The 27912-nt window shown below is 47.7% G+C and overlaps 1 protein-coding gene across 8 annotated transcripts in view; it reads left to right on the forward strand.

The window, feature by feature from the left end:
• The window catches only part of CUX2 (cut like homeobox 2), a 282623-nt gene that overhangs the window by 177863 nt on the left and 76848 nt on the right, over nt 1-27912 (forward strand). For 7 of the 8 annotated variants that reach the window (XM_042963190.1, XM_042963192.1, XM_042963191.1 and 4 more), the window contains one exon: nt 2522-2569. The exons of the other annotated variant lie outside the window; for it this stretch is intronic. In XM_042963190.1, coding sequence (XP_042819124.1) covers nt 2522-2569 — 48 coding nt within the window. The remainder of the gene's footprint in view (nt 1-2521; nt 2570-27912) is intronic. 8 annotated transcript variants of the gene reach the window in all.

The following is a 27912-nucleotide window of genomic DNA, read 5'->3' on the forward strand; positions in this document are numbered from 1 at the left end:
TTTGAGAGCTGAGGGAGGGTGCTCCAGGAGAAGGGGCAGCAATCTCAGATCCGAGTGTCTCCCATGTTGCGGCTTCAGAAGGCCAAGTCAAGTCCTTGGTTTGACTCCTGGAGCTAAGAAGGCATAGGTAATGCTGAGCATCCTTTGTTTCCCTCTAAGAACAGATAGTGGCTTATTATTTAAACTGATTTTCTGCCTAGAAAGAGGATACCAGAAGCTTCACCTCTGACTCTCCATTCTGTGGGAAGCAGAGATGAAATGGCCCTAGATCTTCCCAGCCCTACATGCTTTCTCTCCGGTTAGCACAAACCCTCCATCTCATCCTCCTCCCCGGGGGCCACATGGGAGCCCCCCGGGTGATGAGGGAAATCCAGGCCAGGTTTTAAGCCTCAGAGTTCGGCTTACATAATTTCAATACTGCATAATTATGCAATTATGTAATTAGAAGGAATAAGTTTCCATTCCTATTATAGTCGCGCCTCTGAAAATTCTCATTTTTGGAACTAGTCTCTCCTGATGGGGAGAGTCATGCCAAGGCTTTATTTAAGAACGTCATCTGGCTGGTGCCCAACTCACCTCCTGCTGGTGCCTATGCTCAGCTTCCCCCCCTAAGGGTGAAGCATACAGGACAAGGAGCTTCTAGAAATGGTCAGCATTGGCCCAAAGTTGGCCCTCAGATTTGCATCCCTTAAACTCTCTCAAGTGTGCCGACAGCTGGTTTGGGTTGTCTGCATTCAGATGATAGCTGAGCCACTCGCGCACTGTGAGACTTGAGCAAGCCAGCCCCTCTCAGCGCCTTGGTCTCCCCTTCTGGAAATTCAGGGGACTGGAGAGATGGTTTCTGAGGCCCCTTCCAGCACTAATGTTTCCTGAACCTGGACCAGAGGTTTCCTACTGGTATGTTTTATTTGGTCTGTAAACTCAAGTTTTACAGTAAGTTTACCAACGTTTAACATCTCAGAAGATTTCACTCAAAACCTCAAATTTCTAGTACCTTTTGAGATTCTTTGGTAGATCTGGCCACACAGAGGCTCATGCCCACATGGCAGTCACCAGCTGGAGCTGAGCAACTGCCACCCCCATCACACAGTGCTTGAGTTCTCCCAAGATTTGCCACGGGACCTCCCAGCCTGCCTCCCTCATGTCCACTTCCCCCTGGCCTCTGTGGACATTTGAGTTCACAACCTGTGACCTAGGTTTTTGTGCATTTCCTTTTCCATGGCTCAGCCCATGCACCCCATAGTTCCTTGTGATCAAATCCGCTAGATAAATTCACATGAACTCCTGTGTGCTTCCTGAAGATCCCCAGCATGCCATCACTATATCACTGGCTCTGAGGAGCCCTGGGAAACACCCCATCAGTGAGGAGGGGCACCCAGGACCCAGAAGAGAGATAATTTCCAGGGACAGTAGCACAACCTTATTTTGTAATTAAGGGATTTATTCTTCACCTAAACTTAAGTATCTTGTGCCCACGTCTTCCTTTCCACTTCTCCCCACTGCCCCTCTCTCCCCCACACTCTTGAGCCCTTCACATCTCCTCCTTCCATGGGAGTTTCTTGTGGGCCATGGCTGACAGCAGTCATGGAATCACCAGTGGGTCTCAGAGGAAACTGAAGCATTTAGGGTTGGAATCTTGCAACACTAGGTTCTAAAAGGCCTCCCTCTTATGTCCTGGGGAGAACTCACAGGAGCCAAGCAGGGAAGCCCTTGGGGCTGGGAACCTCAAGGTCGTTTGTGAAAGACAGGAAATTGGGGTCCAGAAGTAGGATGCTCCCTTCTGAAGATAGCCCACTGCCATAAAGTTTATTAAACATTCACAGAGCCCTTCCTCTGATCTGGGCACCATGGAGGTGCCCCTGCCAAGTTCCCAAAAGCTGCACATTCTGGTGAGGAGGGAGAGACAAGTACAGAAGTTATGTTGCTAAAATGCAAAGTGAAGTGTTTGCCGGAGAGGGGCAGTTGGGTGAGGGGAAGCAGAGATGGCCACCTGGAAGAGACAGCCCTGAGCAAATGCTTCAAGGACAGAGGTTTTTATGAAGAGACTTCAGTGACATGGTGCTGGGTGTGGAGAGTTGAGGCCACCTCTCCATCCCCCCCCCCGCCAATCCCCCACTCCAAAGAGTGTCACATGATGCACCACCAATCCCCATGAGTGCTTTGCATAAAAGAGTATTCCACGATCAGATCTATTTGGGAAATGCTATTTCCTTCCCCCTCTTCCAGAAATGCACAAGGTGCATTATACTAAAGGTTCCAAAAAGTCTTTCAGGGAAGAAACTTGATGTTGGACTTTCTTTCCCAGTCTGATTTGGCTTGGCACCATGTGTGTGTGTGTATGTGTGAGTGTATCTGTGTGTAGGTGTATATATAAGAAACCCTTATGAAATCCCACAGATGCACATCCCATGGGACACATTTGGGAAATGCTGACCTAGGGGACAACAGTGCACTGCAAGCAGGGGCCATGGGGGTATCCCACCTGGCACTGTAGTGAACTCTTCGCTGATCTCTTTTTCAGGAAATCAGAGAGATGGTGGCTCCTGTATTAAAAAGCTTCCAAGCTGAGGTAAGACCCAAGGCCAATGGCATGTCACAAAAACATTCCCTGGTTCCCTCTCCTGTCCCACCTGGAATTGCCAGAGGAGGCCAGCAGCCTCTGGAAGCTTGGGAGAAACCTGCCTACCCCCATTGCAAACTCTGCCCCGTTCTCTCTGGATCAGCCAATGGTGACATAGTAAGAATGGGTTCTCCATTCTGTTTGATGGGATTCCAGTGTCTGATCCCAAGAAATCTCCCTCTTCCTAGATTTTGTCCAGCCTTACACCAGCTCTGCTATACATAGTATCTGTGACCTTGAATGAACCACCTCACCTTCCAGGCTTGGTTTCCCATTTTTTTAAATCAAGAGGTTTGTCTTCAGTGACCTTTGCTGTCCCCGGGCATTCTGCTCTGCTTTGATTCTCTAAGGCAGTCTTACAGATAAGTCCAAACAGTTACCAGCCCGCCCTGAAATCCTCTCTACTGACCCACCATCTGAGTATAAAATCAACACTGTTCATGTTCTTTCCTGACAACCCATCGGACCCTGTTCCTTTGGCAGCAGCTGAAGGAACTGGTCTTCAGCCAGTTGTTTCTCTTGACTTCCTGGAGCCCTGTGATGAGGCCAAACCTCCTCCATTTCTCCTCTTGACTTGACTTTGTGACCAGGATTCTGAGAACGTCCACTCATCCTGCTGGCAAGGGAGGCGGGCTAGGAAGAGAATGAAATTACACTGAGGCAGGGTAGTGGAAGGGGAAGTTGTTTGTCAAATGTTCCATCTTTAGGGGGCTCTTCTCAGTCTCCCCTGGATTTAGGCAGGACCTTGGAAGGGCTGGCCCTTCTCAGAACTCTCCGATGGTGATGTATTTTAAGTCTGTCATCCGCCAAGCGCCACATTACTTTAAATCTGTCTCTTTGGAACCGCGTAAGCGCATAAGGCAATATTAAAGTAAACAATAACTGGATTTACACAAATGTCGCTGATTTCCATATTTTTCATCCCTTCATTTTATTACTGAGTTGACTGATGTGCTTATTTATTTATAGGGCCATCCAGTATTGATTCATTTGGTTGTGAGGTGCCTGAGCTGAAGGGGGAAAAACAAACCAGAAAGAAGACCAATAATGTTGGGAATTTGTTGTCATGGCTTTGTGTTTTTTTAAAAAAAGAGGTTCCCATCTGCCAAGCCCTGGTCCCATGAGGGATGCTCAGCACACAAGACCTCTCAGGCAGCTGATTCCTCTGCCCAGCCTGAAGACAGGCACTGAGCAGCGCTTTTTCAGCTGTTCCCTTGCTTGGGCTGTGGGCGGAGCTTCTCTTAGCCACTTAGAGCCTCAGTTTCCCTATCTGTTCATGGGAATAAAGACACTCCAGCCGTTTTTGTGTTGTTTTATGGACTAACTGAGATATATTACAGGGAAGGGTTTTAATGTAATGCCTGGCACATAGAAAGCTACTGGGCGATAAAGAGCAGACTCTGGAGCCAACCTGGGTTTGAACCCTACCTCTGCCAGTTCCTCACTGTTTGACCTTATGCAGGTTACTTAACCTCTCGGTGCTTTTGTTTCCTTATCTGTAAAACTGGGTAATAATTGTACCTCCTTCATAGGGTTGTGATTGAGGAAGAGCAAAGTTAATGCCCATGGAGTGCTTAGAACATTGCCTTATGTTGATAGTCCTGGTTATTTTATTATTCCTGTTATCAGTCACCTCCAGTACAGGTTTATTTGGCCTCTGCTATGCATGGGCTGGAATCTGCCTCTTTCCTAAGTGGGTGTTCAAGGCTTTTTTCCGGAAGAAGGGGGCTTTCTGTCCCTGTAGGAAGCAGGTGTGACTTACATCATTTTTTCCATAGGAGAAAGAGTTCAGTGTTTCGTTTGGGTGATGATCCAGAAAACAATCAGTGCAGTATGGCAGAAAGCATGTACAAATCAGACTGAGGCAGGCCTAGCTTCAATCTCAGCACTGCTGCTTACCTAGCTGTGTGGCTAGGGAGAGGTTCCTTAACCTCTCTGAGCTGCAGCTTTCCTCCTCTGGCAAATGGAAGTTAATAGTAAAGATTCGAAGAACTAAGGGTGGAGGCAGTTGACACAGCGCCTGGTACACTGTTGGTACTCAGTAACTTACAGAGGGAGAGAAGGTTTTAGTTGGTCCAAAAGGGAAGACAAAGCTGAATTCTCATTTCCAAATTCATGTGGCATGTTGAATTCACACTGTTTTAATAGCTGAGGATCTCCAAATAACTTCGTTAATTTTCTTAAGAGGGCTTTCCATCGTCCCTTTAATGTACCAAAAAGACTACATTTATCTGGAGTTTTATTCTTGAAACCCCTGCTTTCCTCATGATCTATTGACTAATCCATTGCAGCCGCCATGTCCCTCCCTACGCCTCCGGGGAGAAACGCCGCCAGAGAAAGGTGTTAATAAAAAGCATCTTCGTCTTCGTCCAGAACAAACTGCTCATGCACAAGCCGTTCATAATCCAAATTTGATTTTCATTTTAATTTTTTTAATGAGGGTTCATCCTTTATGCCACTTCCCTCTCCCGATCCACCAGGCTCCAGGCTCAGAGCAGAGAATTCCCAAGAGGGCATTAATCACCTCCCAGGAATATTCCCTGAGGCAAACACCATCTCAAGTCACATAAAGTAGCCCATAAAACACCGGGGCTGAATATTCCTTCTTTCCCAGTATGGGCCTCTTGTTGAAATATAACATGTTCAACTTCATTCTTTAATTTCATTTCACCAGCCCTGGTATATACTGAATCTGGGCATCCTTTTTATCTTTTTATTCTGTATATGTGTGGGCTTTTTTTTTTCTTTTTTCTTTTTTCTTTTTTCTTTTTTCTTTTTCTTTTTCTTTTGTGTGTGTGTGTGCGCGCGCGCGCGCGCGTGTATGCGTGTGCTGGTGGGAGGGGTGCAGAGAGGAAGTGAATTTGCCCTGCTGTGAATCAAGGAAGCTTTTTCTCTCTGCCTTGATTGCTTAAAGGACAGTCTTGATTCCCCCTGCTCAGGGAAACAAAGACAGCCAGAGAAGGTGGCTTAATGGAGACAGCTTGAAATGGCCAAAGTTTGAATATCCTTGCGCTCAGAGAAAAGAGCAAGACGAAAGCCCCGCTAATTACAAAAGTTGCTTTATGAAAGATAATTCAAAGCAATAATTTAGCAAACATAATCAAGTCGCACAGATGGGGTTGTTGATGGATGGATTGCAACATGCAATTAGCAGCTCTCGCAGTTACATATCATTAACCCTCCGAGCACAAAAATTATTTTCTCATTATTAGTTGAAAAGGTAAAATTAAGCTGACTAGACAGTAAAGGAACAAACTACAATTAATTACCTTCATTTATTACAGTCATTATTTTAAACTTATTTTTACTTGGAGAGAGAGATGAAAACATCTAAATTAAAAGTTTTGTTATGCTAAACCAGAGGTGAAACTTTTCTAAGGAGTGTGTGTACTGGCCCGGCCAGGAAGATGGCAGGGCCACTGTGAGATTTTTTTCTCTCTGCTTCCTTCTTCTTCCACCAGGAAGGACATGTAGCCTGAATGATGGAAAACCCTTTGGTTGAGTTGGAACAGACACATTAACCTGGGCCTGATGGAAACACTTCAGTTTGGGAACCACGGGGGCTGATGCAGAGCCTCTAATCTCCAGGGGAGACAGGAGAGCATGGCCATCAGACGTCCAGGGTCTGAGTTCCACGTGAACACTGACAAACTTATGTGACTTTGGCCAAGTGACTTCATGTCTCTGAGCCACTGTTTCCTGCACTGTGACAGCTCATAGGATTGCATGAGGTTCAGTGAAATCCTCTGTCAGGTGGCTGGCGAGTCTGATTCCCATTGTGGTGGGTGTGTTTGGTGGCATGGGGCCAAGATAGTCTCTCTCTGTTCTGTCAAGGTCTGAGGGAGCTTGTGTGGCATGACCCCCTTCTAGGAGCTTAGAAACGAGACCAAGGTGCCACTTGTGAGAGACATATTCATCATCTGTTGAGTCCATGCAATCATGTGTTCACTCAACAAACCTTTACTGAAGCCCTACTGCATTCCAGGTGGTATTCTAGATGCTGGGCCTAGTGAGGGTCATGACCTCGCAGTTAACTAGACACCTGTTGATGTGGGGGAGGGCAAGTATTTGTGCAAGCCCCAGAAGGGCCTCCTTTCTGCTTGGAACCTTGCAGGTCCACTTAACAGATACTTGTGAAGCACCTACTATGTGCCAGGCTCCAAGTGAAAGCTGTGGAAGGCCCAAAGATGGTGAGACACCATCTATGCCCTCAAGGAATGTCACTAGGAGTTCGGTCCCTATGATTGAAATAATGTCCAGGAGTCATGTCAAGAGCTCACGGGAGGCCTCTTAGTTTCCTCTTAGAACTTCTGCTTCTTTTCTGAGCTTCACGTTCACATTCATCCCCTGCATAAGTGCAATGTGTCTGGCATTACCCCCTCAAGAAGTGGAGCCTGTGTCTTCATTCTTTGAGTCTGGGCCTGTGTCCACTTCAGTCACTAGAATGTGGTGGAGGTGACCCTCTTCCAGTACCAGCTGGAGGTCTTCGCTGGACTGGTGATTCTGCCTCCTGCGGCTTGCAGCCCAACCTTCATGTAAGAAGTGTGACTTGCCCGAGACCACTCTGCTGTGAGAAGCCCTCCCTGTACAGAGGGGGCCTAGGGGATGACGCTCCACGCGGATGAGAGGGGCTAGGAGCACTAAGGTACCAGGCGTGAGTCAGGGAGCCACGCTGGCCGTCCAGCCCGGTGGAGCCATCAGGCCAGTGCGGCTGAGCTGCCATCTGGCTGTGGACTGCCTGAGAAATAACAAGAGAACTGCCCAGCTGAGCCCCATCAGCCCACAGAGCCATGAGAGACAATAAGAAGCCATTGTTTTGAGCCACACCATTTTGGGGCAGCTGGTTACACAGCAACAGATCACCAGAACAGCCAGGATCTGCAGACTGCCAGTTCTTTCCCTCCTTCCCCTGATCCTCAGCTCCCTTCTCCCTCTCTCCTCTCCCCTCCTTCTCTCTTGACCTTCTCCCTTTTCTCCTCCACCTCAGCTCCCTTCTCTCAGCCTTTTGTCAGATTTCCGCTCTCTCCAGACATCTTCCCCCAGCACCAAGTTCTTAGGCCTTCATCCCTTCCGAGTGCGGCCATCTCCCCTCATTCCAGAGGGAGAGTGCTGGGTGCTCCTGGAGCAGAAGCCGGGGCACACAGAAGGCACACTGCCTGCTCAGCTTCGGGCCTGGCATTGCCCTGCAGGTGCCAGGGGGGAGTGTCAACAGTTTGTGGATGATTTCGTCTCTTCTCCTTGTGTTTCTTCTGATGGGATTGGGGCACAACTCTGAGACAAACCCCAATGGCTAAAGGTCAGAGCAGATGGAAGGTCTGTTTGCAGAGGAGCAGAAAGGTAGTGGTGAAACAGGGGTTTGCAAGGAAGCAAAAGGTGGAGTCTCACTGCCTCCCCTGTAGGCCATTTAGGTGGCAAAGCAAAGCTCGGTGCCCCCCAGCTTGACAGCTCCACCTCGGTGAGTGTTTGTTAGCTGAGTTGATGACTCAACCAGTCAGCCAACCAACCAACAAATGGATATGTTTAACTCTAGTCCAGTTAGATGTCCTCCACTGTGCCATCTGTCAAATGGGATGGGGACACTTTTCCCCCTGGTTCACATGGGTTTCGGGGGTGCCACCATGGTTGGAGATGTAAGATATCATAACCTGCTGTAGTTCGAAGCCTTACAGACCCTTCCCTGCAGACTTCACCCAGCCAAAGGTGCCCAACACTCTCTACCCTGAGTGCCTCTCACTTTCGTGATGGGCAGAGAGCTGGGAATTCTCTTCTTTTGACCACATCCGCCTACCAGGATCTTGTGATTGATCAGACCCAGGCCAGGATGCCCACAGTGCCCCTTCCTGATCTGGGTATCACTAAGCCTCATTGCCCACTGTTGTCAGTAAACAGCCAGGCTTGGCACCGAAGGTGGGCCTTGCCTTTGTTAGAGAAGCTTCCCGAGGTGACTTTTATTGCATGCTACTACATACTGCATACTTTCTAATGGTTATATCATGTGTTTTTCATAAGATTTCTAATCAGGGAGAGGTTCTGTGATTAGTCCCTTTTACAGATGAGGAAACTGAGGCACAGAGAGGAGAGGACCAGCATTTCATCTAGAGCCCAAGTCTGTACCTGAGGCAGGGAAAGAAGCTAGGGGGCATGGATTCAGGCCCAGGAGGGTGGTGTGGGATCAGAAAAGTCCTTAGGGCAGAAACCCAAGGCCAGTGGGCCCCAGCATTATCTGGCCCCTGCCTGCCGCTCACCTCGAGCAGCAGGCAGCCTAACTTGTTCCTAGCTCAGAGTGTTTGTACTCGCTATTCCCTCTGCCTGGAATGCTCTCCCTGGACCATCTTTTTGCCCGATTCACTCCTTTCAAGTGTCAGATCCTCAGGGAATAAGGAAGCCCTCCCTGACCAACCCTGCACCCTGGTCAGTCTTGGACACCACCCCTCCCACCCCTGCCACCTTTCACAGCACAGCCCTTGTACTTGTCCACCATGACACTTAGCATAAGTCATCTTTACAGGCACCAGATCATTCAAGGCCTTGGGGCTACTTTAAGGGCTTTGGCTGTGACTCTGAATTAGGTGAGAGCCATAGGAGACTTTATAGTAGAGCGGGGACCAGGTCTGACTCAGGTTTCAGTAGGATCCCTCCAACTGCTAATCAGATGGCATGGAGGCACGGTGACTGAGAGGAGGGGGCTGTACCCCTCTTACACCACCTCCATCCAGTGCCCAGAGCCTGAGGTCATCATTGGCTTTGACATTGTCTGTTCCAGCCCTGAACACTGGGGATCATTTTTCCCTCCCAGGCAGTCATGGGCAAGGAAGGGAGTCCTAACCCAGGACAAGATTCTGAACAGGTCAATCTGTGTTCCTGCAGGCAAGCTGCCTGAGAAAGACATGGAGGGGGACCTCACAGTTCAGATCACCTGAGACAAACATATGTCTTCCTACCTAGGCCACAACCCCCCAGCCCTACGTGCCATGTCCTAATTTGGTCCCTGTGCTCCCCTTTGTTTTGCACGTGCCTACAGGACTCCTGCCATTCCCTTTGAGCTGAAGTTTAATTTCAGGGCCTTTTTTTTTTCTTTTTGCCTTTTTACATTATTTGCTCGTCCAGCTATTTTTGATGTCTTAACTCTCTTGCTCCCCAAACTACCCTTTCTCAGTGGCTCCCAGGACTGTCATGACCATCCTTTGTAAGTGAGGCCTCCTTAGGGTGACAACTGACATTAGACACATGTAGTCCTGACCAGCCAGTAAGACCAGGAAGAAATTGCCTTGCTGACCAGAAGGACCCACAGGAAAGACAAGCACTGGGGGCAAGCATAGGTTCTAGAGCCAGGTTGGCGCTGGCTTGCATCCTAGCTCTCTGCTTCCTGGCTGTGTGACCCTGGGCAAGTCACTAAATCTCTCTGGGCCTTGGTTTTCTTGTTTTCTAAGTGGGGATAATAATAGTGCCCACCTCATAGGGTGCATATGAGGATTAATTGAGTCAATACATGAAAAACCCCAGGAGCAAAGCCCAGCATATGTAGTGAGTGCTCCTTGAACTTAAGTTGGCATTTCAAGTGGACGAGTTGAGACTTGTCTCATCACATTTATTCCTCCCACAAGCCTCATGAGTAGGCTTCTGGTCTCACCCATTTCTCGGGTGAGGTAACTGAGACTCAGCAGCCAGCATGTGGTGGTGAATAGCTTAGTCTGGATTTTTAGCCAGCAAATCTTTTGAGCCTTTAGTAAAGCCTCTCACGTTTCACTGCCTCTCAGCGACACAGTGAGAGAGGTGCTGCTGGTATCGTCCCCTCTTACAGGTGAGAAATTGGGTCTCAGAGAGGTTGGCCGCCGGTCTAAGCTCACACAGCTCTTCACCAACAGAGCCGAGTCTGGAAGATGGAAACCTCAGTTTGGAGGGCTAAACAGAGGCATGGCGGTACAGGAAACACCGAGGATGTGGACTCTAGATTGAGGGCCAGAATTGGACACTTGCAGGTGGTTAGGGCTGGGGAGGACCTCATCACTCAGCCGGATGCAGGCCTTTCAGATGTGACTTTGCTGAGCTTTTTCAGACAGAATCCACCAGGGAAGCCCAGCCCATAAAGGGAGCTGGGATTCAAACCCAGGTCTGCACACTCAGCCCAGAACTTGGCATATAGAAGTGGCTCTGTAAACAGGGTGTCGCTCGCAAGATGCAATGAGAGGGACTTCTGTCCCTCCCACTGCCCCCAGCTTGCACATGTACACACACTCTCCCTACTCCCTCCTCTTTGATGACTTAATAACTTTGATGGCACAAGTCTCCTTGGCTTCCATAATGAGTCTTGCCCCTTTGGTTTTACCCTGACCAGCTTGGGGTAAAACTTAGAATGAGCTGAACATCCTTCTGAATTTAATATTAAGAACGCACCAAAGCATCATTGAGCCTGTCACGCTGCATTACAACCAAATTAAGAACCAGCAGCGATCCTCTTTCATTCGGTATCATATGCCTTATAAAGTAAATTATTAATGCTTTTTTCCCCCCAGTTAAGCAGTTATTTGCAGTTGTTCCGGGTATTTCTCATTAGAAATAACATCATCTAAAGAACGATATTGATTGATTTTTTTTAATCTTGGAATCATGGACGTGAACCACATATTTATATGACATTCCCTTTAACTAGAATTCTCATGCTTTATTTTTATATTATTGATCTTTTTGACACGAATTGCTTTTTGGCCTTGTGTGAACGTTGTAAGCTTTCCGCCTGCAGAGGAATGGGTCGGCGTCTGGGCCAGGCTGGGAAGAGTGATCGCTCCAGCGGTGTGGCGGTAACATTCCCGCACATTTAACAACAATTAGTCTATGCTGACGCCATGGTAGGCTTTCTTGTATGAAAATTTACAAGCCTTTTAATGGACTGCATTATGGAAGGCCATGCGGGGCCAGTCGGCAGGGAGGTGAGGCCGCCAGGCGCGCATCCATCTCATGGCGCTGTCAGCCAAGTGTCTGTTAGCGCTCATGTGTGCCTGGGGGTGGCAGGGAGCAAAGCAGAAGCTATCGCAGCCGCTAGCCCACAACACCAGCAGTCACTCCTGCGTCCATCCAGTAGATCTTTGTTGAGCACCTACTATGTGCCAGGCATGGATGGTGCAAGATGCCGGGGCTGAGGTGGTGAGCATTCTTATTCACTCATGTTCAGAATACAGTTGAGCACCTGCTGTCTGCCAGGAACAATGCTAAGCACGCACAGTGAGAGGGTGAACACAAATTACTTATTCATCAGGCGCCCTTGGTGGAGTGGAAATGACATAAGCCTAGATTTGCACCTGGGTTCAAATCCCAGCTCTGTCCTTTGGCGCGGTTTTTAGTTTCCCTGACTGTAAAATAGGGATGGTAGCAGTCCCCACCCCCAGGGAGGCTGGGAGGATCCATGCAGATAAAGAGCTTGATGTGGGGTAAACCTCCCAGAGGCGGGACTGTAGAATCATGATCATTTAGTGTTGTTGCCCTTTACTCTCCAGCCAGCAGTCCCTAGAACACCTATGCACACCCCTGCTTCCCTTTTCAGTTCCACTGAGACCTTCACTCTACAGCAGACACTTATTTGGCACTTGTTGTGTACCAGGGTGGGTGCCAGGCTCTAGAGATACGGCAGTGAGCACCCCGGGTTCTGTTCCTCATGACACTCACGGCCTAGTGGGAGAGACAGACAGATGGACACACACCCCTTGGTGCCGCTGACAGTCACGGCTGTGATTGAGTTTCACATGACCAGGATGTGGAATGGGAGAGATTAAACTAGCCCACTCATTCCCTCATTCAAAAACTATTTCCTGAGCGTCTGCTATGTGCAGACCCTGTTCGGGGCCCTCGGGACACTACAGGTTACAAGAGAGACAGGGCCTGTGTCCCTGGGGAACTCAGAGTACATTGGGGCACAAGGCACATTTGCATCGTACACATAAATTACTTGAAAGGCAACATAGTGCAGTGGTTAAGAGCACAGTTCTGGAGCCAGACAGCCTGGGTTCAAACCTCTGCTCTGCGGCTTGCTAATTGTATGACCTGGGGCAAGTTATTTTTCTCTCTGTGCACCTTGATTCTTTCATCTGTAAATGGGACTCTTTATAGTCCCTATCTTACAAGGTAAGTGTGAGGATCAATTGAAGTTATAGATGGAAAGGTTTAAAATAATGGTGCAAAGAAAGTGGAGATGGGTATCAGAGGCTAAGCCCCGACCATGGTTATGGCGACGAGTCTGATTCTGATTCTGAAATCATCCAGCAGTGTATTAACTAACTACAGACATGCTGAATGCTGCCAAGGCAAAATGCAGTTGCACCCAAAAGGCCCCGTGCTTGCCTTCCCTTTGTTCTAGCTCAGAGGGCTGAACTGCATGACCCCCTAGGGTTATTATTACCATGGTGGGGCCCTTGAAGTGCCATCCCCAAGTTTAGGTACTACAGCAGGAACCTTCCTGGATGGGAGTGTCCTCTGTGAGGTGAGCCCTGCAGGAGGCCCTCATCACAGTATCACAGTCAGCCCCTCCTTTTGCCCTGAGTGGCAGGAATGAGGCCCAGAGAGGGTAAGAAACCCCCCTCGGGTCACACAGCCAAGAAAAGGACCCGGATGCATTTTCAGGTCCATGTAATCCCCATACCTAGAGTGGCCTCAGTCAGGCAGCTAATGAAAGCAAAAGCACTGGATTTGGAGTCTCGAAAAACTGGGTCCAAGCCCCACCACTGCCTCTTGGCTGTGGGACCTTGGGCAGGTCACTTCACCAGCCTCAGGCTCTTGCCCTGTAAAATGGGTTCTTATAATGCCCACCTTGTTTGTTCGGGGGGAAGGTGGGAGAGACAGGCAGATCACCACATGGTCACCAAGCATAAAGGAAACCGTTTCCTCTAAGTAACTGGCAGCATCCTTCCATCTAAGGCTTTGCTATTTAAAGTGTGGTCCATGGACCAGCAGCATCTGCATCACCTGGGTAGAAATGCAGTCTTGGCCTCCCAACATCCTGCCCCAGATCTCCTGAATCAGAATCTGCAGTTGAACAAGGTGCTTTAGTGTGATTTGCATGCACACTGAAGTTTGAGATGTTCAACCTTAGATCAGCCCAATGGCTTTCAACCCTGACTGCCCAGAGGGATCTCCTGAGGGCTTTAAAAAAAAAAAAAAAAACAGTGAGACCTGGGTCTCACCCCAGAGAGGCCAGCATTCTTGGTCTGGTATGAGGCTTGGGCATCAGGATTTTAAAAGCTTCTGCTGGAATTCTAGCGTTTGAGGAGTTCTGCCCTAGAAGCTTACCATCTACTGGAGAAGCCAGACACATGGAAATAACCAGTGGTGTGCTGATAAATGCTGAACAACAGGCAGGGGTGGGGGTGGGGGTGGGGGAGGGAGGTATCTGGATCCTCTCCCGCTTTCCATGGTGTAAATACTTCCACGGTGGCCAATTTCAAGCTGCCAACATGGAATTGGGAAGACACGCACAGTGGCACTCATGTAGTATCTCACCACGCAGATGTAATAGATGTAAGGAACCTCAGAGCACAGAGAGTAGTGAAATGTAATCAAATAATTAGGAAGTCGTGAGTGCTGAATATGTATTTCCTTTCTTCCCCCACTTTTTTTTGGCAAAATACATGTAACTTCAAGTTTATACCGTCTGAACCATTTTTAAGTGTACAGTTCAGTGGCATTAAGTACGTTCACACTGTTGTGCAACCATCACCACCATCCATTTCCGTAACTTTTTTCATCCTCCCAAACTAAAACTCCATACCCATTAAAACAATAACTCCCCATTCCCCACCCCTGGCAACCACCATTCTTGTTTCTGAATCTCATTTTGGCTACCCTGAGTAATTTATAGAAGTGGAACCATGCAGTTGTTGTAGACTTTCTGTGGCTGGCTAATTTCGTTCAGCGTAACGTCCTCAAGATTCTTCCATTTGTGGTATCATTATTTTTAATATAAATTATTTATTATAATTGTAGGTTCATTTGATTTAATTTTTAATAATGGCTATGTTTAACAACCAGCTTGCAAAATTCCTGAAAATTTAGCAATCGGCTTTTGCAAGCTGCTACAGGCCAGCCCCTAGCACACCACTAGAAATAATCCTTGTACCACGTGAGAACAGAGTCACAAATGGCCGGCTTTAGAGGTCAGCAAACTATGGCCCTTGGGCCACAGCCTGTTTTTATAAATAAAGTTCTATAGGAACACAGCCATGCTCATTCATTTATATGTTGTCTGTAGCTGCTTTCCTATCACAACAGCAGAGTTCAGTAATTGCAACGAACCTGCAAAGCCAAAAATATTTATTATCTGGCCCTTTGCTGGAGTAGTTTGCTGACCCCTGCTTTTAGGTGTACAGGGTGTAGAAGAGAGTAAATTGACTTATTCATTTATTTAGTCGGCAAATATTTACAGAGCACCTTCTGTGTGCCAGGCACTGTTCCAGGCACAGGTGCAAAGAAGACAAAGTCCATCCCTCCCAGAGGTGACCTTCTGAGGGAAGACAGACATAATTCAGGTACTCACACAACAAGTAAATATAGTATGATTACCATCTGCAGAAGGAGCTGTGACAAGGAACTTCATGGGGCTATGAGAGCATCCTGGGATGTCAGGGAGGGCTTCCAGGAGGAAATGAATTATGAACTAAAGCAAGAGTAGGAATGTTAAGATGTGGCTAAAACTCTAGGAAAGGAGGAATGGTATTCCAGGTAAAAGGAACAGTATGTGCGAATGCCCTGAGGCAGGAAGGAAGTGAGACTTTCGTGGGCTAAAAGCCAGGGAGAGGTATCCTAAGTGCCCAGGCTCTCACCTGTGCCCTGGCCTCTGTCACCCCCAGATTCACCCTGCCAAGCACATCATCACCTTGAACCAGGCTCACCCTGGCACACTGGCACCCATTACCTCCCCACCCTCAAAGGCCACTTCCTTAAGTCTCCTCTCTTTCCACTCTCCTGGCCCTAGAGCCCACACTACAACAGACAAAGGTCTCTCATTTATTTCTCCTCTGAGGTTTATAAACTCCTGCCCTGTAATAAAATTATACCCAGCACAAGCACAAAATAATAATTAAAATGCATAAAATCAAATATTCGTAGAGACCAGCAAAGATTAAGATTATCCAAATCCTATGTCCCAGAACCAAGCAGGGACCCTGCCCTGAGACCCAGGGACTGAGACACAGAGATGAGGCCAGGGGGCAGGAGGATATTTCCATTGATTGAGCACCTACTGGGTGCCACACTCAAGGCTGGTTGTCTGATATCTGGGATGTTGTGGAGTACTCTAGAGAATTCTAAAATAGAGATGATTGCATTTCTTTTATAAGGAGGAGACTGACACTCAGAGGTTGAGACATCATGATCACCTAGCCACCAAGTAGAAGAGCTGGAATTTGAACCCAAGTGTGTCTGCATGAGTCCTCGTGGGCTCATTCCTGCAGCAACATGGAACACAGTTGGAGGTTCTTTCTCACTCACATCACAATCTAGTGCTGGTGGATGGGGGATGGGGACTGTTCAGTGCAGTCGTTCAGGGATCCAGACATGTCATGTCGTCTGGCTCTGCCCTCCACTGTGTCCTGGAGTCCCCTTCATTTGGTTGATACACAGGCAGGGGTGGAGAAAACATGGCGGGTCTCGGGAAGTTTTCAAGGTCCAGACCTGGAAGTGGCCACATTATTTTTGCCCACATTCCTTTGGCCGGAACTCAATTATAACACTATATCCAATTTCAAGGGAGGCTGAAAATAGAGTCTATCATTGTGTGCCTAAGGCGGGGAGAAAAACCCAGGATTATGTGAGCATATAACTCTGCTGCACTGTGGACTCCCTGCTTGATGGAGCACCTCCCTCATTAGCTGTTGGCAAACAGGATGGAGCCCAGAAAACAGCTTTGTACACAGTAGGCCCATACGTTTTGGACAGATGAGCAGAAGATGGAATTCATGGGCCTGCCAAATCCAGGGGTGCAGCAAATCAAGAGCAAGGAAGCATTTTAATGGTTTGTCCGGTGTTATATCCTACCGTGCATCCTGTTCTGTGCTGGACTGGCTAAGGAAAGAAGTGAGCTCTGTCCAACAAGAAGGCCAGGTCACCCGTTAGCAGCCCACATTCACTGTTCACTAAGAAATAAAGCAAATGTGAAGTAGGAGGAAAACGTCCTACATGTGCCATGGAGAAAGTGATTATTTTGTAGGCAGGCAATAGAGAAGACTTCCCAGAGGAGGTGAAGTCCCCGCTCAGGTTAGGAAGATGGATAGAATGGAACACGGAGGATAAGATGTGGCGGTAAGAGCACAGGCCTTGGCATCAGGCAGATTTGGGTTTGAGCCCCAGTTTGGTCACTGGAGAGGTGATCTTGGGCAAGTCACTTACCCTCATTCCAAGCTTCAGTTTCTTTATCAATAAAATGGTGCCTACTGTACAGGTTTGTCATGAGGTTTAAATGAGATGGTTGCTTAGCTAAGTGCATAGCACACAGAAAGCTTAAAATGAAGAGTAATCATTCCTCAATGGCTGTTGAGCAGGCAATGCCACTAAGCCTATCTGGAGCTACAATATGCGGAGACTGGAGGAGAAGACAAGGCTAGGAAACACATTTGGGTGTGACAGAGGGGCCCTGAATGCCAAGCTGAGTCTGTGCTTTGTTTCATGGGCAGAGGAGGTGCCACAGAGTCCCTTTTGGTATATAAGGACAGCAGCACCAGAAGCCTTTTCTAGAAAGACCCCTCTAGAGGTGTGTGAGGTACAGAGGGTTGATTCAAGAGTCTAGATTTGGGGCATTTGAGACATAAAACAATAATGGTGTCCTGGCCTGAGGCAGGGGCAGGAAAGTGGCAAAGACAAGCCTGGTGTGAAAGAGCTTGGAAGTGGGGCCCAGTCTTGACGCGACAGATGGAGATAGAAGCTCTGGAGGGCAACAGGGTGTGACCCCCATTAGAGAAAGAGGTGGAGGCAGAGCTGGTTTTGGGATCTTGGGAAAACAAGCCCCGTTGGTTTGAACACCCAGCTTCTAGGAGCCAGGGACCTCTGGACTCAACCCCAGCTCTGCCTCTCACCAGCGGTGTGATCTTGAGCAGGTGACCTGCCCTCCCATGCCTCATCTCCTTCACCTGGAAAATGAGGATAATATTTGTCCCTCCCTAAAAGGGTTGTTGCCAGAGGATTCCATAAGACTATGCCTAGCACATGGTAGGTGTTCAACAAATGGTCCCTGTTCTCCCCATCATTTTTCCTATTGAGTCAGACCAAAAACTGGATTAAGAAAGGATGGATGCTGGACCAGCAGGTTCCTCAGAAACTCTGCAGGCTGTGAGGATACTATTGCTAATAACAACATCAGTAACCACAGCAGCTGCCAAACCCCCCTATGTGCTCAGTATGTGCCAGACATTCTTCTAGACTCTCTACAAGTACTGGCCTTTAACATCATTGCTACAACCCTCTGGGATAGAGATTGTTTTGTGCCTGTTGTAGAGATGAGCATACTGAGGCATGAAGTCTAAACAGCTAGGAGGTTGGGTGAACAGCCCAGGAGCTTCAGTTTATGAAGATCAGATCTTTCTGGGAGGTGTACTCCGGACACCAGTCCCAGCTATTAACCCCTTGCCCTGGGGTGAGACAGGGAGAGAGAGCATCTCAAAGAAGACAAAGGATTAGAGGTTGCAGCCTGATTGATATTGGTTCAAGAGAAATGCCCAGAGTTTATTTTATGGTCTACTTAATTGTGTGAGACCTGGATTCACATTCTGATCTTCCACTTGACTAGCATCTTTTTTTAATATTTATTTATTTTGAGAGAGAGAAGGAGAGAGAGAGAGAAAACGAGTGGGAGAAGAGCAGAGAGAGAAGGAGAGAGAGAATCCCAAGCAGTCTCTGTGCTGTCAGCACAGAGCCCAACACAGGGCTCAATCCCATGAATCATGAGATCATGACTTGAGCCAAAAATCGAGAGTCGGATGCCTAACCAATTGACGACCCAGGCACCCCTAGCGTCTTTTTTTTTTTTTTAATATTTTTTTATTTTTGAGAGAGAGAGCACAAGCGGGGGAGGGACAGAGAGAGGGAGACACAGAATCCAAAGCAGGCTCCAGGCTCTGAGCTGTCGGCACAGAGCCCAACGTGGGGCTCAAACCGATGAACTGTGAGATCATGACCTGAGCCGAAGTTGGATGCTCAACCGACTGAGCCACCCAGGTGCCCCACCCCTAGCATCTTTGAGTTATAAAAAGTGTTTTAAATCTCTGTGCTTTAATTTTCTTTCCTATAATAATTGCGAAGATAATTGACAAATAATTGCCAAAAAAAAAAAAAAACATTGCCTTGTAAAAGCAGCAAAACCTTTCCATCATCCAAGACAAGGAAAGGTCATTGTGTTCATTCCTGTCTTCCTGACAGCTTGACTCTGAGTTATCCTGGACAGAGAGCTGTTGTGCAGGGCTTCTGAGCCTTTGCACATTCTGTTCCCTTCTCCCAGAATGCTTTTCCTCCATAAGCTCCCAGGCAGATCCCTGCTTGTCCTTCAAGGCTCCACCCAAATGTGACCTTGGCTGTGAGACTTTCTGGTCCTCCAGGTCCCTATCTTCACCTGTGTCCCCTAGGCCGTTCTGCCACCCCCTCTGGATGGGCCTCTTTCATTAGACAGGGATGTGGTTTTGACATCTCTGTCTCTCCCGGAAATGAGGTATCACAGAATCCAGCTCCATTGTTTTCCAGATTAATTTACCCAGTGCTCTCTGCCAGCAGCCCAGGTGAGCTCTTAAGAAGGCAGACACGTGACAGGCCTCTCTGCTTATAACCCTCTAGTAACTTCCAGGGAACCTGGAATGAAATCCAGACCTCTGACCACCGCCAGTGAGGCCCTCTGCCACTCATCCTGTAGCTTCTCTCTCATCCGGTCCCCTTCCCTCTTTGCATCCTTTACGCACTTTCTTGAAAGCATGCTCTCTCCACCTCAAGGCCTTTGCACCTGCTCTTCCCTCTGCCTGATGCTCCCTCCCCACCTATTTTGTCTGCTTAATGCAGGGGCTCTCAACCTCAGCACATCTGACATTTGGGGCCAGATAATTCTGTGTTGCGAGGGCTGTCCCCTGCATTGTAGACTGTTGAGTAGTAGCCCTGACCTCCACCTATTTGATGCCAGTAGTATCCCTCTCCTCAGGTGGACAGCCAGGAGTGTTTCCAGACAGTGTCCCCTGAAGGACACAATTGCTGAGAACCACTGACATAAGGCCTACACGTCTTTCAGATTGCTGTTCAAATGTCACTTTCTCAGGAGAGGCTCTGTGACTTCCCAAATTTAATCAAGCCTCCTTATTACATACGCTCATGGCATCCTACATAATATTTAGCCTGACTTATAATTATATATTTATTTGTCTATTCAAATAATGCTTGTCCCTCCCTAACCAAAGGAAAGAGAGTGCACTCTGTAGACTATTTTGTTCCCAGGTCCAACACAGAGCCTGACACACAATGGTTGCCACATAAGTATTTATTACATGAATGTTGACATATAGTAATATTGGCAAACATTGCTATGGTGGTTTCCATGTTCCAGGCAGCATTCTAAGCACTTTACAGATACCAGTTCATTATTCCTCATGACCACCTATGGGGCAGATGCTATCAAAATTTTACAAATGAGAGGAATGAGGCACAGAGAGGTTAGGTAACTTGCCCAAGGTCACACTGCTCATCAGAGGCAGAAACAAGATTTGCACCCAGGCAGTCTGACTCCAGAGTCATTTACTTTAACCATTATTTACTAAGCACCTACTGTGTGCCAAGCAATGGGGATATAGCAATGAGTAAGAGGTACATAACCTGTATGTGTGTGTGTGTGTGTGTGTGTGTGTGTGTGTGTGTGTGTGTATGCAGGTATCCCACTCAGTTCCAGAAAGGTGGCTCTGTTTACAGGTGCAGACACAGAGAGGCTGAGATGCTGAGCAAGGTCACACGGCCAGTTGGCAGCAGAACACCTCTCTGTTCCAGGCCTTACATGCTTACACGTCCATGGGTAGGGACACTTTGACAATTTAACCAGTCAATTATAATAATATTTTTCTCCTGGAATGTTTAAACAAAAAAAAAGTTGGCTTGCCAAGGTATAATCATGGCTCAGAGGCCAACCTGACATTAGTTATTAATTAGGCCATTATGCATTCCACAGTGATAATTGCTTTGCTGCAAAGTCACCAAGCATGAAACGGACCCGGCACAGAAACGCAATCTATCAATCTGAGAAGTCGCAGCCTAGTTGCGTTCTCTCACCTTGAGTCGGGTGTACACCATAGCAGGAAACAAAAAGAAATTAATGATACATCGATAGGCAATAGCAAGCCAGACCTTTCCCCGTGCCACCCCAGGAGATCAGATGCCTGGGCTCAGGGACAGCATCTGAGTGAGGTTTTATCAGTGAAAATGGCCATTTCTCTTTGATCTCCTAGACGGTAGAAATCTGTTCATCTCCTTTCCTTTTTTTTTTTTTTCACCTTGTTATTTAGGAGGAGAGGAAAAAAGCCATCTCTCTGCCATCTGTTTGCCTCGCCTGTTGCTTTTTGTAATGAGTAGGGTGGGGGCACAGCAACACTGGGGCTTCCTGGGCCATCAGGAGTAATCCCGTATGTCTGTGTTCTGTCTCAGTCTAGGTCTTGTCCCAGGCCTTGGTGGGGGAGGGAAGGAGACCCCCAGCCCCTTCTGAGCCTCGGAGTGGGAGGCGTTGGTGTTGAGGGCAGCTGGAGGCCCGTTTTTAGAGAAAGCCTTGGAGTGCAAAAAACAAACATCCACTCAAGCTAGCCTTCACAAAGAGAATTTATTACTACGTTAGCTGCGATGATATTTATGAGACATCTGTTGTATGCCAGACACACAGTTGTGCCATTTAATCCTTATAGGAGTCTATAAGGAAAGAATTGGTATTCTCCCCATTTTACAGAAGAAACTGAGGCTCATCAAGTTGAGGTGACTTGCCCAGAGTCCTTCAGTTAGTGATGGAGCTGGGATTTGAACCCAAGTTCATGAGCACAGCACTCTCCTGAGACCACATGAGAGGCCAGAGAAAGCACAGCTGGACTGCCCAGAGGTGAACAAGGAACCAGGTGAGCCAAGAAGCAAGGAGGGCACTTCTGCTGCAAGGGGCAGAGTCCCTTACCCTTCCCGCTCCCTAGGCTGGCTTTCTTGCACATGTTAGAAAGCGGCACCTGTTACAGCCATCTCAGCCTCCGGGTTCACCCCACAGTCACTGAAGCTCAGACAAATCAAAATCAACCAGTCTCAAATTCAAACTCCTGGGGTAATGAAGATCATTAGCCTAGCTTGTGACCAGTGTCAGCCGGGTGCAGTCAGCTGTGGACAGGAAGATGCCTCAGTACAAACATCAGCTGCTGTGGCCCATCTCAGGTAGAAGAAAGATCATAGACTAGCCAGCTGGCTGTCAGGCCTCATCCAGCCTCTTGCCAGTTTTGTCCATCCATGCTTCCCACCACCCACCTCTCCCTCTTATCTTACCCCTTCACATCGTGGAGCCACTGCTAGGTTCCTGCAGGTGTTTGTGGTTTTGCTCTTGGAGGAATGGTAGAGTGATTCTCAGCAAAACAGAGAGGGAAGACAGGTGTCTACCTCGGGGTGTAGAAAGCCCTGAAAGTGTGCAGATCTCCACCACCCTAAGCATCTATATATTTTGCCCCAAAGTCAAGACAAAGAAAATCATGCGGCTGAGAATGAATTGCTTCTAGTTCTTGCCCATCAGAGCCAGGCTCTGTTGCCATTTTGTTTCATTCTTTCACGTGATTTGCCTACACCAAGACCTTACGTACCCCCTAGGTTCTCTGTGGAAGGAGAGTCAAAACCAGCGAGCCCTGCTCCAGTAGTTGAGAGTTTACTTCCAATCCAAACAAGACGGTAGCCAAGCCTGGATGAAAACTTCCCCCGTTGGCTCAGCTTCTCCATGGCACCTCCAGCCTACGTTGCAGTCTCCCACCGGGCCCATGAGGGCCAGGTGGAGCAGTTTGCTGTTTCTGTGACACATTGACCACCAGAGCTTGGGATGGCCTGCTTACCTGGACCACCCCTTAAATTAAGCGATCACACTGAAATGTTCCTGACTTTTTAGCAAACTCAGCTACACAACCTCTTGGGAAGTTCTTCTCAGAAGCTGACTCCTTGTAGTGTGAAGGAAGACTTGGATGTCTCCGTTCTAAATGTTTCCTTTCCAAGGTACAAGGTGGGGAGACCTTGACATCGCGAAAAGTAGTGAGAAGACCATATTCTCCTATCCATACCTTCTTCTCTTAATGGGGGAAGGCATAATCATTCATCAATTCAACAAATATTTGTTGGACTTCTACTACATTCCAGACGCTATTCTAAGCAGTGAACAAAATATTCTTGTAAGGTATGACAGATTGATAACAGTCTGCTGTTTGTGGAGAACCTGTTCACTTTGATTTAGACCCAGCCGCATTTATTCATTCATTGTCTTATTTAATCCTTCTAACATAGTTACTATTATTATCACCATTTTACAGAGGAGGAAACTACTACTTGGAAAGGTTAGGTGACTTTCGTAAAGTCACAATAGCAAGTAGGTAGTGGAACTGAATCCAGCTGGTATCCTTCTAGACCAGGGACTGGCAAGTTACAGCCCACTGACCCAATCCAGCTGGCTGCCTATTTTTGTAAATAAAGTTTTATTGCACACAACCATGCGCATTCACCAGGGCAGAGTTCAGTAGTTGCAACAGAGACCATTTGTCCCACAGAGCCAAAAATATTTACTCTCTGACTCTTTACAGAAAAAGTTTGCTGATCTGTGTTCTAGATCAGACTTGTAAATTTCAAGTGTTCAAATTTGACTCCAAGAATGTGTATCTTCCTACAATCATTTCTTTCTCCTTCCTTCCCTCTCTTCTTCTCTGTCTTCCTTCCTTTTACTCTTTAGTATGGAAAAATTCAAAACCACAAAAACAAAGCAAATAAAATAATGAGTCATGTGGACCCAGTTTCAACAACTGTTGGCTCATAGGCACTTGCCTCTCACACCTCTGGATTATTTTGAGGCAAGCCCAATTCATTGGATCATTTCACTTCTAAATATTTTAGTGCATACATCTAAAAAATAAAAAAAAAACTTTTCAAACATTAGTACAATATCATCTTATATTTTTTAACAGTTTTTTAAATTGAGATGTTATTGACATGTAGCTTTATATTCATTTCAGGTGTGCTATGTGTAGCTATTGCTAAGAGATGACCACAGTTAGGTGTAGTTAATGTGCATAACACACATGGTTACTCTTTTGTTTAACAGTAGTTTCTTATTATCATCCAATATCCAGGCAACGCTTCAGTGTCCCTGATTGGCTCCTCAGTTTTTAAAAAAAAGTTTTGATCCATATCAGGACTCATACAGGACCCACACATTGGGATTGGTTGATGTACCTCCTAGTATGGCAACCCAGCTGTCCTGGTTGGACTGGGATACAGAACTTTTGGGTTGTAAAGCTGGGAAGGACCTGAGGTATAAAATTTTGGGGGCTAAAACCGGAAAAGCCCCAGGCAAACTGTGACAAGTTGGTCACACTACTTCTGCTAATCTGTAAACTCCCTTTCCATCCCGCACCTTTGTGTGTGTGTGTGTGTGTGTGTGTGTGTGTGTGTGTGTGTGAGATTCATATGTGGGAGTAGTTGGACCACTTTTCCTGAAGACTCCCTACTCACTGCTGGTTGCCAGCTCCTGATACGTCTCCAGCAAGGCCACTGTACTCGTTATCCCAGGAGTTTGAGTTTGAGATCGGTTGAGAAGCTGAGAAAGCCGGCCTAGAGAGAGAACAGGATGACGGACTTTGCCCCTTGCAGCAGAAGTGCCCTCCTTGCTTCTGGGCTCTTCTGGTCCTTGTTCACCTCTGGGCAGCCCAGCTGCGCTTTCTCTGGCCTCTCATGTGGTCTCAGGAGAGTGCCGTGCTCATAAGCTTGGGTTCAAATCCCAGCTCCACCACCAGCTGAGGGACTCTGGACAAGTCTTCTCACCTCTAGCTGAGATTTTTCTGATTGTGTTGCCAGGTGTGGTCTAATTTGCTCCTCTGTGCCCTGTGTTTTGCTATGCACAGGCAGTTGGACTAGAGGCTTGGTCACATTCAGGTTCTGTGTTTTTGATAAGTCTTTTCATAGGTGGTGGTAGGTGCTTCCATCACAAGGTACGTAATGTATCTCCCAGTCAATCCCAGGGCCGGGTGGGATCAGCTGGAGGCAGGGACCAGTTTGATCAGTGACAAGCCTGGTATGACTGCCTAGGGACACCTAAACCCCCTCCCCCAGTATCCAGTATGTCAGGAAACCTCAGCCAATGTCCTCTGATAGTTAACATTCATCATTAATAATGGAAGCGGAAACCAAGAGATTTCATAGCTGTGCAAGGTAATTAAATTATTTACATGAATCTAGTCTCACTTGATTATTTCCACGTTTCCCACCAAACATATGCCTTTCTCTCATTTGCTGCTATCCTAGGCTCTCAGCTGGGAGGATGAGGGTTGTGGGGGCTTCACAAGGGCTGCTTGCCTTTGAGAAAACAGCAAAGAATATGGGGTTCCCCATCTGAGCCCCCTTCCCCCGATAAATGGAAGGACTTCTCCCAACAGAGCACAGGGGATACAGCAACTTTTTTCATTTCTAACCTAAGGTGAACTGTTTTTTATATTTTTTCCCCAATAAATCATGTTGTTTCCAAGTTTTGTCATATGGGATAGTGGGAGGCGAAGAGGGGAACAGAAAAATTGCTTCCATTAAATTGATGCTGTTAGTGCTCCTGGCAAAGAGAGAATGAGAGAAACAGGGGAGAGAGCATTTGAACTAAAAGGTTTGCTCTGGCATTTTGTGCCAGGTACTAGGGGATGGTGTTAGGAGAGAGGAAAAGAAGCTCGTCTCCCTCCCCCCCCCCCAACACTGGGTGCCTTCTGTTTGTGTCCAGGTGCCTGGTAAGGTTCCCAGTAGAGTAGGGGGACAATCTGGGGGCAGGGTGCCATTTTATACCCCAAAGCAGAGATACAAACAGAGATACAGGGGCCTTACAGTTAAGCTGCATGAGCAATGCAGGCACAGCTGAGATGACAGGGTGGAGACTGAGGCAAGCCTGGGCTCTGTGTGCCACCTAAAGAGTGGGCTCCGCCCAGCTCTAGCAGACTGGAAAAGTCGGGTTTTGCAGCATATAATGGAGGCTGAGAGCACAAACTTGGAAGCCAAGCTACCTGTCTCCAGATCTGCTCTGCCCACTCTCCTCACTGTGTGACCCTGGGGAAGTCTCTTGACTTCTCTGTGCCTCTGCTTCCTTATCTGAGGACTAGAAATGATAATTTCACCTACCACTGATGTGCTGGAGAGACTCATACAGTGCACTCCTTCATCGGTGATATTGGTAGCTTGAAATCTGCCACTATGGGAATATTTATGCCACGGAAATGAACAGGGCCTTTACCAGCATATCACTGCACCTACAGTACAGGGCTTTTATGAGGATTTTTAGACTTCGTGTGTGTAAAGCACTAAGAACAGTGGCCAGCACACTAAGTGCTCAGTAACTATTCACTGTTTTTTTTATGGTCTTATTATGCAGGAATGTGAGTACACTGTGGCCATGTTTTCTGATTTTTCCAGACAAGCTAGAAATCTCGATTTTTATGTAAAGTCTCCTGATTTTTAAACGTTGGCTGAAAATGAACATTTTTTTAAACCTGAACAAAACCACGTTCATAAGGGGATTTGAACCATGGGCCCCCTGTTTGCAGCCTTGGACTCGGAGGGAGGGGCAATGAGTATCATCTGATTACACCAGTCGGTTTCTCACCTCCCACCTTGACACACACCAGCTTCTCCCTCTACTCCGGATCAACATCCTGCTCATCTTTTGTGAGCCAATGTCTCCTCCTTGAAGCCCTCCTCTAGTGCCCCTGCAAGATAAACCACTCTCTCCTTGACTCTCTCCTCAAAATGCTGCTTGCTTTCTGCCCTTTTCCATAGTCTCTCTCTCTCTCTCTCACTGTAGGACTCGTGGACTGGGACTGGGGCATATCCTCTCCACATTGTGCATGGCACATTGAAGATCATAATAATTAATAACAGTAGAATCAACATCTATTAAGCATTGTCTGTTTGCCAGCCTGTGAGCTGAGCAATTATAACGCATATCAGACACCTTTAATCCTTACCATAACCCTGAGATGTGGAAACAAAGGCTCAGAGAAGGCCAGTGGCTGCCCAGGGCCACCGAGAAGTGAGGGGGGCTGGGAATGGAATCCGCCTACTTCAGGAAGCCGAGCAGCAGCTGAGAACCGCAGCCCCTGGCTACACAAACGGGGCAGCAGACAGAGTGGTGCCCTGAGTGTCCAGCTGAGGTTCTCATGGGCCTGTCTCGAGCCACACTCCTCAGAGACATCCAGAAAGGACACTGCTATATTTAAAAGCCTAGGCAGGGTGGCGCTTCGTGACATTTGGGTGGCCGCCTCTCCATAAAGGGCATGTATGCTCTTTTAACTCTGCTCTTCTGAGCTGGCATTTTGGAGAACTTGCATAGTCTCCCCTCTCACGGCCACCTGGGACCCCTGCAGTCCTCTCTCTAGGGTCGTGGATGCCAAGGCACATGGCTGATTGAGCTCAGGGGCCGAGTCAGGGTCATCAAGCCAGCTCAGAAGGCAACAGCTATCATCTGAGTCCGGCACACTGACCCCTGGACTACTCTTTGTTTCAGAGGCTGCTTGTTGTTTCTGAGGGGCAGGCTAGGGTGATCCTTGGCATCCCTGACCCTCTGCCCGCACTGGCAATTTGGCTTCGGCCCTCACGTTCCAGTGGCTCCCACCTCCCCACATTCCCCATGGAAAGCACCAATTTCTAACACTGTTGGAACCCTTCGCCCAGAAATCCCAAGAGCCATCTGTGACTTAACCAGCCTAATTCCGTATTAACAGCGAACGAAGCATATCTTTTAACTGCTGGTGTCTCCGCACCCAAGCTGGTCTCTAGGTGGAGAAAGGAGGCAGAGAGAGGTCAAGGAAGGATGTTCATTTATCCACCCCATGCACATTCATTAAGTGCTAGCTAATTGGATCCCCCCGCAGCTCTTCACATCATTGTACCCATTTTACGTTTATGAAAGCTGAAACTCTGAAAGCTGAGTGACTTTCTCGAAGTCACACAGCCAGGACACAGGTTTCAGACCCCGGTCCCTGAGACTCGCCCATGTGCTCTCTGGCCTTTCCTTGAAGCCACAGGCCTCTATTAAACCTCTGCTGCATGTGCCCCCTTGC

The sequence above is a fragment of the Panthera tigris genome, chromosome D3 (assembly GCF_018350195.1).
Source record: "Panthera tigris isolate Pti1 chromosome D3, P.tigris_Pti1_mat1.1, whole genome shotgun sequence".
NCBI lineage: Eukaryota > Metazoa > Chordata > Mammalia > Carnivora > Felidae > Panthera > Panthera tigris.